A 12,826-nucleotide genomic window follows, 5' to 3' on the forward strand; every position below is an offset into this window, starting at 1 on the left:
GTACAGTTTCTTAAAAAAAGCACAGCAGAAATGCTCACTTGGTTTTTTTGCTTATGAGAACAGAGATTTCAGACCTGACTTGTCTTATTCCCCTCTTCAAAAATTATACTCCCTCTGATCTATAGACTATAATAGGTGTCCGAGGTTTAGTTCAAATCTGATCTAATTTGAATTAAACTAAGCCACTTATTATGGAAACACATGGAGTACTATTTCTTCGCCTAAAAAATGCAAAATAAATCATGTTTCTGATTTTCTTTTGGTCTCGTGGATGTGCCTTTTTTCTACTGCTTTGGTGTGGCCATGTTTTTTCTTTTTGTGTCTGGCTGTGTGAATCCATAATTTCTCGACTAGATCTTGATATCACGTTGTTGCAGAGGGTAGATGAAATTGATACCTTTTTGATATTAATATATTACATGTATTGAAAAAAAGATACTATGTCTTCTAGTATTACTTTATTTATCTTTGGTGGGTTAGTAGACAAGATTACTTTTGATTTGCTTTGTACTTAATTTTTGTCATCACGGGACACCCATGGGACCGAAAGCAACATTCTTTATGTGTGTTGTTCCGTTGTTTGTGTGTGGGGGACGGACCTTCCTTGCACCCGTCTGAACTTTTAGTTAGTTCCGTGAGGCTTTGCAATGATTTTGCCCGCTATGATTAATTATAGGCTATATAACGGTAGAGGGGGAACGAACTATTTAGCCTTTCACGTCATCTAGAGAAAACAATAGATATAATTCGTACCACCTCCGTTTAAATATAAATGTCTCAACTTTCTCTAGATACGAATTTATCTACAACTAAAATATGTATCGATACATCTATATCTAGAAAAATTTAAGACAGTTCATTTATAGACAGATGTTGAACAATGCATTATCATTTATTATCACCATCAATAATTAATATAAAATAATTAATTTTAATAAGAAATTAATTTTTTCATAAAAGACATAAGGTACAGCACATAAAATACTTTCTCACATTTTTAAGAGACCATGTCTTATTTCTCTCTTCTCCAACTAATCAAAAAATAATAGGTGAAAACTCTACGGAAACATTAATGTCACCCGATTGTACATGTCCTTGTAGCTTGGTTAAGTTTCTCAGCATTTTGCTTGGCAGCGGTATAGACACGTAGCGGTGCAATATTTTTGGCACCTTGATTCTTCCACTAATACTTCTCTCCTAATTAGTCTTCAAAGCGGAATCCAAAAGAAACTTCATACTACATAGTGACATTCTTCTCGAATCGAATCACACACCATTCGAAGAAGGAAAAATATGTCTTTTATAGAAAAAAGTTATTCTCCATTAAAGAAAATAAAGTATCTATTGAGTAAACCATGTTCTGATTTCATCTCGCTGGCATCTCATGGGTATAAAAACAACTGGCATGTGGCTACGAGACATGGAAATCTTCACACGTGCCAGCACAATAAAGGGGCAGCTCGATCCCCACTAGCACACGTCCGATTACATGACTATTAGTTCACGGCGATATCTTTCTAAAAATCACTCAAAATGGTTAGGGTGTCGTGCTTGATAACATGACCCCCTGTTTGAAATGTCATATTAGATAGCATGGCGCCCTCGGTTGAGGAAATTGACACGTAAAGGAGCATGGCATCTGAGCCCAAGGCGTCATGTTATCTAGCATGGTGCCCCAGCCCACGGCGTCATGCTACCTAGCATGCCGCATGAGCCCGGGCGTGTTGCAAAGATGCCATTTTGTGAATAGTTTACATATCTGGTCATTTTACCATATATGATTAATTATAGGCTATATAACGGTACACGATGAAAAAAAATTTGTCTTTCATGTCATCTAGAGAAAACAATAGATATAAGTCGTACTACTTCCGTCTAAATATAAATGTCTCAACTTTTTCTAACCCTTCCATCTAGAGAAAACAATAAAATATGTCTGGATACATCTATATCTTGGAAAAACTAAGACATTTACGTATAGACAGAGGTTATACAATGAATTATCATTTATTATCACCACTAATAATTAATAGAAAATAGTTAATTTTTAGTAAGAAATTAATCTGTTAAGGAAAAAATAAGGTACAACACATAAAATACTTTCTCTTATTTTTAAGAGACCATCTCTTATCTAAGGAAAACAACATTGTTTTTGTTATTTCTCTCTTCTCCAACTAATCAAAAAAACATGGGTGAAAACTCTAAGGAGACATTAATGTCACCCGATTGTACATGTCATTGTAGCTTGGTTAAGTTTCTCAACATTTTCCTTGGCCGCGGCATAGACACGTAGCGGTGCAATATTTTTGGCACCTTTATTCTTCCACTAATACTTCTCTCCTAACTGGTCTTAAAAGCGGAATCCAAAAGAAACTTCATGCTACATAGTGACACTCTTCTCGAATCGAATCACACACATTTTGAAGATGGAAAAATATGTCTTCTATAAAAAAAAGTCAGTTTCCACATAGTAAAACAAATCTTATACTCCATTAAAGAAAATAAAGTATCTATTGAATAAACGACTGGCACATGTCTACGAGACATGGGAATTTTCACACGTGCAAGCACAATATAGGGGAGCTCGATGTCCACTAGCACACGTTGGCTTACATGACCGTTAATTTGTTCACGGCGATATCTTTCTAAAAATCACTCAAAATGGTTGGGGTGCCGTGCTTGATAGCATGAGACCCTGGTTTAAAATGTCATATTAGATAGCATGGCGCCCTAGGTTGAGGCAATTGACGTGTAAAGCAGCATGGCACCTAGCATGGTGTCCAAGCCCACGGCGTCAGGCTACCTAGCATGGCGCATGAGCCCATGCATCTTGCAAAGAGGCCAATTTTGTGAATATTTTACAGATCTGGTCATTTTGCGGTGAAGTTTCAAAAAAATCACTTCTGTTCATTTTCAGTGGCTGGCTCCTTTATTTTTAGGACAATATAGTACCGTATAGGCTCAGAATCTGAAATATTAGTCTAATCCTCCACATATATCCACCTTATAAGAAAGACAAATAATTACAAATGAATGATTTACTGGAAACATGGTTTACATCTTGGATAAAACATAATTTTATGTTTTATAAAATCATTAGAATGTTACTCACACAATATTTATTTTTAAACCTATCCAAGTACATTATCTTTAAATTGTATGACTATTTATACGCTGCATGGCTCTCTTAATTTGAGTGATTTTCAAAACACAGAGGAAAAAGATCATTTTAGTTTATGTTCAGTAGGATTGTAAAAAAATAGAGATATCCTCAAGGAGCTTTTGATACACCCGTGGGAGAAAGAAAGAAATTGTAGCAATGATTTCAGGGGATGCAAATCCATACAGAAACTTTGCGAGAAATCTAATCATGTGAATAAAGTAATCAACATCCAATTAAAATGTTATGGGAAGTACGTATGCTCAATATCTATGGATCAAATACGCTCTCAACTTGTGAATACCCGGAATTAGATTCGAGACACCATATAGATGCATTTCATTGACTAGCTTGGTGGTCCTCTCAAATGCGAGAGCATCATCGTTATTATATCGGAATTGCTAAATATTTCAAATGCGAGGGTTTACCCGGTTAGCCAATTTTTAGATTCTCAAACTGCCAAAGGGAAGTATGAAAATTTTCAGGTTTTAGATTTTGCAAAAAAAAATAAAAAAATATATTTTGTTTATTTACTCAAGATTATTACTACTTTATTACTTTTGTTTATTAAAATAATTATTTGGAATTCAAACAATAAAGAAGTGTGTCATCGTGAAGGAGAGGTTAATAGGATTGATATGATACTAGTATCAATAACATGCGCGCGAAGCACTTGGAAGAGGGACGGGAGGGAACTCGGAAGTTAAATGTGCTACTGCTGGAGTAGTGCGAGGATGGGTGACCGAGCGAAAAGTTTGATGACGAATAATTAATTTGACTAGAGATTAAGTATAGTTAGAGACCAAACTTGTTAAATAACTGAAATTCTGAAAGAAATAGAAAAAGGGAGTCGAAACGAATTAGAAAAAAAGATTGGATAAAAAATAGACGAAATAGCCTTTAGTCCCGATTGGTGGTACAAACCAGAAATAAAGGTCCATCACCCCAGCGCGTGTCCACAGCCCACGTGGAGGCGAACCGAGACTAGAGGGGCTTTAGTCCTGATTGCGTAGTCCCGTTTGCAAAACCGAGACCAAAGACCCTTACAAACGGAAACTAAAGCCTCATTTTCTACTAGCGGTGATTGTCCAAATCTCTAATCCGATCTCCAGGTCGTAGACTTTGTGCCCGAAGCAAATGAACTTCAACTGGAAGTTATTCTCGGCATGGTTTCTCAGCAATAAAAAAGAGTCCTCCGGCGGCGCACATGGCACCTGCTGTCGGCGCCGCCGCCTGTTTTGCTGGTTGCCTCCGGCACAGGCCGTTTACCTCAATGTCAGTTGGTGAACTTTTTCTCCCAGCTCGGTCGTACTCGCATCCTATCTGGACAAAAGAAACGATTCAGGTTCCGTACGGGGCGGATCAGAATAATTCAAGCCGGCTTATTAATTTAGTGTGACTAGATCGTGCCCTGGTGCGTGCGCAACTATCTGGTTTGATTGCCCTGCTCATGGCATCAGCTAGAACAATAACACGACAAGTTGAATGCCTAGTCCATTTATGCGTCCGTGATTAAGTTTAAGCTTGCTCGATTATTTCAGTAGCGCCTGGTTTGGGACGTCGAGATCAAGTTATCCTCACAGGTGGAAGCCCCTTTGAAATCAAACACTGGCTGCATTGAAATGCCAAAAGTCAACGGCTGCAGTGCTGGACCGACCGGCAGCCGGCTTTGAACTTTTGATGCCTAGAAACAAGTGCATGCATATGCCCTTTGCTCCTGGGCTGCAAGTCGCCGTCGTGGTGACTAGGCACAATGCATGCATGCAAAAGGTGCTATGATTCAGGTCGATTTCATCACTCACTTGGAGCCTCGTAGGATAGGAAGTGCCCCGAGGGCTCTGCACAGTCATCGCGACCGCATGGTCAATGCTCATCGACATCACCTTGACTTTGCATACATATGTAGACCCCAAAAAACACTCTCTTGCGGAGAGACGCTGGTTTAGCGAAACTCTTTGTCACCTTTTTGATAGCCTCTTGGTTGAACGGTGAGAAGCCAAAAGATATCGCGCCCCTTATATTTATGAGCTCGTCAAGGAATAAATGGAACATCAAAGGATTCAAAGGGACCTTCCATGAAAATGGGTGGGTCTTAAAAAGAAATATGGAAGAGATTACCGTGACACACATTGAGCAATTCGTGAAACTTTGGACGAAACTTCAAACAATTCAACTTGTTGAGGACATTGAAGACCTCTCTCTTTACACTCCCCTTTTCTGCCTTTTCCTTGTGGAGAAGTGGCCTTCTCTCCAAACTACAACTTAACTTTTGAGGCTAGTAACTTTTCAGCTTCGGGTCATCTAAATCTATGTGGACCTTCGGACGATATGTTAAGGCATATCATTGGTCATTCCCTTAATAACCTAGTGATACTTCTGAAATATCTTTCTCCATGTCGATGGAGGCCCCGGAATGGAAAGAAAAAATCGCGTGATATATATGATATGCCCGTCTAAAATTCTTGGTAAATGGATGGCGATATTCGTATCATCAACAACTTCTGGCGGTTTCTAGTTCAGTAAAAGTCGTGTTTCCTCTCTTATGTCAATCAACACGTGAACTAGATGCTTAGCTTGATCTTGATTTTTCTTGAATGGCTCCTAATTTATCGCATGCTACATATGATGATCGAGGACTCCACCATACATATAGGTCCTTATAAATCATACTCGATCACCATTATCCCACTCAGATTCTCGACGGTACAATATTCTAGCAACTTTTGGCACTCCCACTATACTGTCCAGGCATGTAGTTCAAGAAATAAGTTTGATCACAAATTTGATCAAAAACATATAAATTATATGTAAGAAAAAAAATCATTGCATTTATTTTTTGAATTTGAACTAATGTATATTTTTTGTGACATATAATTCATATTTTGTTAACCAATTTACGATCAAACTTTTTTCTTAAATTAATTAGCTGACACAGAAGGAGTAGCTTTTTCTACATATATAGCTGTGCGCTCTCTAGTTACTGCCATCAGCGGCAATTTATAGATGGACCGATCTTAATTGCTTACCTTTTAGTGTGATTACAATTGTGCGACGGTCTGCTGTGGGTGTTAGAATTTCTTTGCTCACTCACTCGTCCATATGTGATTCTTTCTTTAGCAGTTGCCAAGCGTCTAAATATTTGGTGCAGCCGGTTGGCAGAAGTTGCACAAGGACTTTACAGCTAGTGCAGTTGGCGGTTTGAAAGGCATTTAAAATAGTGGTGCAAAGGCGCTACATGCTCCTTGTTATTTTTAGATGGCTTATCATATCAAAACTTTGAACGATCTATGAGATGTAATAATCTCTTTGAGTAATGAAGTAAAGAGCGGTACGCATCGATTGATGCTGAGGCTAGGCAGGTTCTTTACGGAAGAAAGAATGATATGGGAGCTAGAGGAGGAAGATATCCCCGCGATAACCATTGAATGTTGGCAGATTTTCCACAAAGATCGGTCGAAACAAACTTCGGTGAAGATCAAGCTTCCATGTTGGTTGTTTGTTGCTGGCACATGGGATCCCAAGTCCCAACTAACTATCAGGTAGTAGTTTTCACCACAGCTGTATCAAACGGAAATTTTTGCTGGTAAGATGTTGTCGTCCATGTTCGGAGATCTTTGCCTGCCTCCTCCATGCTAATATCGCCATCGCTGACTTTACTTTTGGCTTCACACGAAAGAGACGTACTAGTGTGGCCTGGCCGTGGCCGGCCTGCCTGCCATGCCCTTGGGCCCTGGCCCAAGCTATCAGCAATGTTGATGGGGCCCACCGCTAGCTACACACCGATGGCCCATGTAACCACCAGTTAAGCTGTAGGACGATGGACTAGGAAAGCTACTGATCCCAGCGATAAGTTTTTTGGTCTGTGCCGAAACTAGAGATGTCGGCGTCTTGGATAAAACAAAGTGTGCCAGTATGAATTTCTGGAAAAAGAACATGCCGTGTGAAAGAGAGAAAAAAAGAGTGAGCGCGCAAATGGGAAATTTCTTGGTTTATTTTTTTTATTAATATCAGTTGATCGGGTTCTATTCAGGTAAGCTGCTGCAGTGCTTTACCATGTGTTGTCCACCGAAGATAGAGCGTGAGAAGTCGATAGTTCTCAAGTCGATTATATCGGCAATGTTTTTGACTGCCATTTGATTATTCTCACGGAGGCAATTAGCATTGACATTACCCATGGTTACTGGTGGTAGTCACAGGAGATTTATGGATAAAATTTGAATTGAAACTCTGGAAATTTCTGAATATTCTCGGATACCCATCCGTCGACGTACCTAGGTTAGTTCAGCGACGAGGGGGAGGAGTAAGTCACGAATTTTTTGCCAAGATGTCAATTTACCGGAGAGAGCAGAGAAATCCGATAGCTGGACAATATAACAACCGTGGTAATTCAACCGGTAACCAAATCCCTGGATCTGGATACGGACTCACCCTTGATTACTGACAGCGAGTTTTTCGAAATACAGAATACGCTGGGCGCGTCGGCACCTTGCCCGGGCGGTTACTTTCAGCTTGCTCCCGATGCTCCACCGTGTCCGCACTCTGGAAGAACAGCAGCGACGGGCACGAAATTACGCGCCAAGCTAAGCTTAGAAAACCTCAACTACAGTAAAGTGAGAATTCCAGGCGCGTGTGAGCACTTGAGATCGAGGAAAACGTCGCCTTCCTGTGTCCACCGTGAGTAGTGGCACCGCGCTTATAAAACGGGAAGGGCGACACAACGCCACCCAAACCGCCGCACTCAGCCTCATCTCCGACGAGAAACCAAGCAACACCAAACATGGCTTACCCGTCCGTCTCTCCACCCACCGGCGCTGGCGCCGACGCGGCCTCGGGCTGCAGGGCTTCCAAGCTCAGCTGCCTCTGCTCGCCGACCAACCACCCGGGCTCCTTCCGGTGCAGCCGCCACCGGACGCCCCGCGCGCGGCCACTGCCGTCATCCGTCTTCGTCCGCGCCTCGCAGAAGCAGGCCGCGGTGCCGGGGATGATGAAGAGCGGCGGCGGCGGCGTCGCGGGAAGCATCAGGGCGACGAGCAATTGTCGGCCCGTCTTGCGCTCGCACCTGCAGCGGCTGCTGGCCAGCCCGCCACCGTCGTCCGGCGGCCGCTGCCGCGAGTTTAAGCCCCGCCTGTCCAGGCTGGGCCGCCTCGCCGCCGCCAGCTCGTGACGCCGGCACCGGCCGGTTCCGCTGCCTCGCCCGTAGCTGATCACGGTGGTGGACAGTGCGCCTCTATTTTGCGCGCACGCACGCATGCACTGATCACTGATGCGCCGGCCATGGCACTCGCAGCTAGCTAGGACTGGGTACTACTCTCGATCAAATGTTTTGTTAGTACTATCGATGATATGAGCACTACTGGTGTACCGATTCTGAACATGCTTCTTGTGAATTTTACCCCAAGATGAATGAAACAGCCTAATTTGTGCTAATCTAACCTTCTGACCTGCATCTTTGTGCTGCTCTGAGGATTTTACTGATGGACGTGAATGGTACAATACAACAACCTCTAGGTTTCTTCTTACACCAGAAATTCCTACTTGCTCTATGCCTCCGAGAATCGAGATGAGGTTACCTTGCTCGTGTTAATTCCCTTGCAGAAATGTTTCGTCTAAAAAAACATGTTCCTCCCTGCAAAACGAAATTTAAAAAAACATTTTTTTTATCTTTGTGCTCTCGCAAAAAATCTTTTCTTCATCTTTGATGCGCTAGTTTAAAAAAATGATTACTTTTGTTTCGCTTTGGTCCACAGAGATGCAGTTAAGTTCACTCACGGGGGACCCATGAGACCAAACTGATCGGAAAGCAACCTTCTTTATGTGGTGTCCGCGTGTGGGCTTCAGTTTTGTTTACTAGTCGGACCTGATGTTTCCAGATGATTTTGCCCGCCTTAATTAGGTGTGACTCGGTTAAGTTAAGTTTCTCGGCATTTTCCACTGCCTTGAGCAAACGCGGTGTACACGCTGCTAGAATATTCTTGGCCGTATCTAATGTCGACTAATACCTCTCCCACCAAGTTTTCCAAGTTAGATCCAAAGAGAACTGGTTCACAGTGGCTCTTCTAGAATCGGATGACAGAGCTTTGACGAACTGGGAAAAATATTCCCCTTCTAAGTAAAAAAAAAAAAGAAAAGAAGATCACCCACTCTCTTTTTTCAAGCAGGATTCTCCACATTTCATTAAGAGGCATTTTGTGATACCATTAAATAATCATAGACATTTATTTTAGTCAAGCTAATGGCCTCGAGCTGTTTATACTTGTGGCAAAAAGATGCTACTGCTTAATAATTTCGGAATGAGAACTTTTTTTCTGGTGTAACAAGATTTTTTTTTAAATAAATGGTTGTGTGCATCATTTTGATGATGCAGGCCTGGGTGATTCCTCCATTTCAAAAAAGTGTTCCTACTGCTCACCTCCTAAACTACACGAGGCAAAATCCCGCACGTTCAGAAACAAGCTGAAGAGAGGCCATTCACTTTCATCCCCAAGACCACCGCGTGACGCCATGGTACGACCGTGCTGCCGCTGAGCATTGCCACCTGGTGTTGTTCGAATTCGTCAGTACATCTTCCCGATAGTGGTTTTATTACTTTATTTATTGGGCAAGTTTTGGAGGTTGTTATTTGTTACTTGTAACATAAAAAGTCAACCAAGCAACTAGTGAGTCTACACGTGACAACAACTTACTAATTTTGTCTCTGAATTAGCATTGTAATCTTGCATGAAACCAGAAAGTGATATGCAAATATGAGCTTCAGTAGCTTATCTTATCCGGAATTTTAGACATGCTTGCTTCATAAGAAGCTTTAGGCTTAATAAAAGAGATAAGTAAGAGCTTTTTTACAGTGATTGGCACGGAACTTTGGTTCCGTACGAGTTCCGTCTAATTCGATTTTTCGTGACCGTTGATTAAAACAATCATAACATTTCATCAAATTGATATAATGATTCACAATCGAAAAACGTACATCCAGCGGTCGACCTAACCTGGCCCTAGCAATCAAGACCGAGAACCTAGGCCAATCAAAAACGGGATCTCTTTACTCTCAAAAGAAAAACGGATCGCCGTTCTAAGAGAACGCCGCCGCGGCCAAGATCTTCGTGTCCCCTGCCGACCATGTCGTCCGTGATCGGAAACGGGATCGCGTGGGCCGAGTTTGAGAGTGGAAGTCGGCCGCCTTGGCCTGCCGGCCGAAGTAGTCATCCGCCGTCACGTTTGCCTCACCTTGCACGGGGTACCCGTCTGTTCCACGGCAGCCGGAGCTGTCGTCCTCATGTAAAGGATTGGGATCGAACAGTCAAGCCAGAGCGGGCCCGAGGGATCGCTCGCCGCCACCTCCTCATCTACGGGATCACGGCCGCCGCCCCGTCGGCATCTGTGGGAACCCTAAGACGTTCTACTCTGCGGCCTAGTCCGCTGCGACGCCGCCTCTCTCCTCGCAGGCGGGATCGGAGTAGGCAGCCACCGCCCCCCTCCTCGCAGGCGGGATCGGAGTAGGCAGCCACCGCCCCCCTCGCCCGCTGGATCGTATGCCACTGCCTCAACTCTCAAGGTCAGTCGAGGCCTCAGCTCAAATTCAGTAGCGTCTGAAAAACGTAAGAGTCAAATTCAGTGTTTTGGTATTTCTATCTCTAGTCCCTAATTGAGGTGTACTCCTGTCAAATGAAATAGAGTTAGATGTGTACTTCTTCATTGCAAATAAGAAATGCATCTTTGTGTAAGCCTGAAGAATGAAGAGATTAATAACTTCATGATGCCCAGGCATATGGCATGGGTGCCCATTCGATTTCAGTTTTCACAATTCCTCCATTTAGGAATATCCTAGATTGTAGAGCTTGTGTATTTGATTATAATACACTAGATATACAGAAATTTAATTTAAATGTATTACTATCGATAGATTGGTAGCAACTAGGCAGATAGAAAATGAATAGTAGGTGAACTGAACAATTCTGACACTGTCATATGCATGGACAAGGAAGGCCAATTCAAAATTTAATTTGTATCATCTGGTGACCAACGCTTAGTTTTATTGGTCATGGTATGGGTGAATTTTAGATGCCTGAACTAACACCTGCTGCAATTCATGGTAAAGATGCACAATATAGGCCAGAACCTCCAAACATGCCTCAGCTGCAGCCACCAGCACACATGCTTCCTCGTCAACAAGGACATCGACCATCACTTTCTCAGCTTCCATCGATGCCAGGGCCATCGCCAGTGAACCCAGCACTACCGTCCATGGCACACCCGATGGTACTATTCACTGATACCTTATCTGCATTTCGTTCTGATAGCTTAATATTAGATCTTTAGTTAGGTCTTATGTCTGTTTTGCTCTTCAACATTTCGTTCAGATAGCTTACTCTGATCTAGTAGGACTCTGAATACGTTTTTCTTGCACTGAAACTGGAGTAGCAATTTCTGCACATTTTTCGATTCATATGAGAAAAAACTCCTGCGATGAACATGATTCTAAGATTGGATGTGAGTAGCAAGCAAATCTTGATCTTTATTGGGTTTTATGCTCTTTTCATTTACACAAGAACTTGATGTGAACGAGGAGATGCCTTGAAAGCTGAAACGCATGTAACCAAGTCGTACATTAATTAATTTGAGGCACTAGGATATCTCCTTCTAAAACTTTCCCATCTCATCTCTCTGCAGAAGCTTATGACCCTCTTGATCCAAATGGGAACATCACTATCAAATGGGATATCATGGAGTGGACCTCAGATGGCTATACAGTAAGTACACCATAACTATATTCTGTCCCAATCTGCCTTGTATCATTAACACATACTACCCTGTATATAATATGCAGCTGCTATATTGAAACTTTGTCATCACTTATGATCACAATCCACGAGCGCTGCGAGCGATGCCGATTGAGTCCCTGATGGATGAGTTACACGAGAACCACCCCTACGAATCAAACAAGGAGCTTTTCTCCATATTCATTCTATGTTTTTGTCCTGTGTGTGTAAGATCACTGCTGAGTGGGATCACATCAGTGATCTCCTTTGTATGTTTTATCTTATCTTCTGTTTGTTTGTATAAACTTCTACCACTCGTTTGTGACAGTGCAAATTGGAGGCCTCTTTCTGTATTACCAGGCAAGCTGTAATCTCCTGTCAACTGATATTTTACAATTGTAATTATGTTTGTTTGCTTTAGAATACATGTCAGGAGGTAATCTATATGACTTCCTTCACAAGCAAAAGAATATATCTTGGAGCTATCTGTGATTTCTTCACAAGTTGGATCGGTCATGAGGGTGAGGTTGGAGGCGGCGTCCCCGAGATCCTCGTTGAGCCCTGCAGTAAGAGTGGAGAGAAGAATCTCATCGCCGATCTTGAAGCCAAGGCCGTGAAGCTCGTCAGAGATCGCCTTGGGGCTCAGGTAGTAGGCGTCGAGGGTCTGGTGGTTCTGCGACGTGCCAAAGAAGTCCTGCTGCAGGAATACGATCCTTTGCAGCTTGTTGTCGGTGAAGAGCCCATTGATCTTTGTCCAGACCGTGTGCGCGTCGTCGTCCTCGCGGACCACAGTCTTGAAGATGTCCGACGAGATGGTGAGGAAGAGCCAACGGATGATGGTGGCGTAGATGGCGAGCTAGTCGGGGTCGCGGCGGGCGAAGAGGTCGACGGAGTCGTCGATGTTGTCGCGCAG

At 42.7% G+C, this 12,826-nt stretch overlaps 1 protein-coding gene and 1 long non-coding RNA gene across 2 annotated transcripts; both read left to right on the top strand.

Annotated features, from left to right (window-relative positions):
• Nucleotides 1-7,877: 7,877 nt before the first annotated feature.
• LOC127309144 (uncharacterized) lies at nt 7,878-8,587 on the top strand. Its single transcript, XM_051340113.2, has one exon. It carries the CDS (start codon nt 7,938-7,940, stop codon nt 8,322-8,324), a length of 387 nt encoding a protein of 128 aa, XP_051196073.1. The 5' UTR covers nt 7,878-7,937; the 3' UTR covers nt 8,325-8,587.
• Nucleotides 8,588-10,195: 1,608 nt separating this feature from the next.
• On the top strand, nt 10,196-12,269 carry LOC127305200 (uncharacterized). The gene is made up of 4 exons (XR_007853731.2): nt 10,196-10,709; nt 11,253-11,413; nt 11,825-11,904; nt 11,982-12,269. It is a non-coding gene; the product is annotated as an uncharacterized lncRNA (long non-coding RNA).
• Nucleotides 12,270-12,826: the final 557 nt, after the last annotated feature.

This window comes from Lolium perenne, chromosome 6, assembly GCF_019359855.2.
Source record: "Lolium perenne isolate Kyuss_39 chromosome 6, Kyuss_2.0, whole genome shotgun sequence".
Lineage (NCBI taxonomy): Eukaryota > Viridiplantae > Streptophyta > Magnoliopsida > Poales > Poaceae > Lolium > Lolium perenne.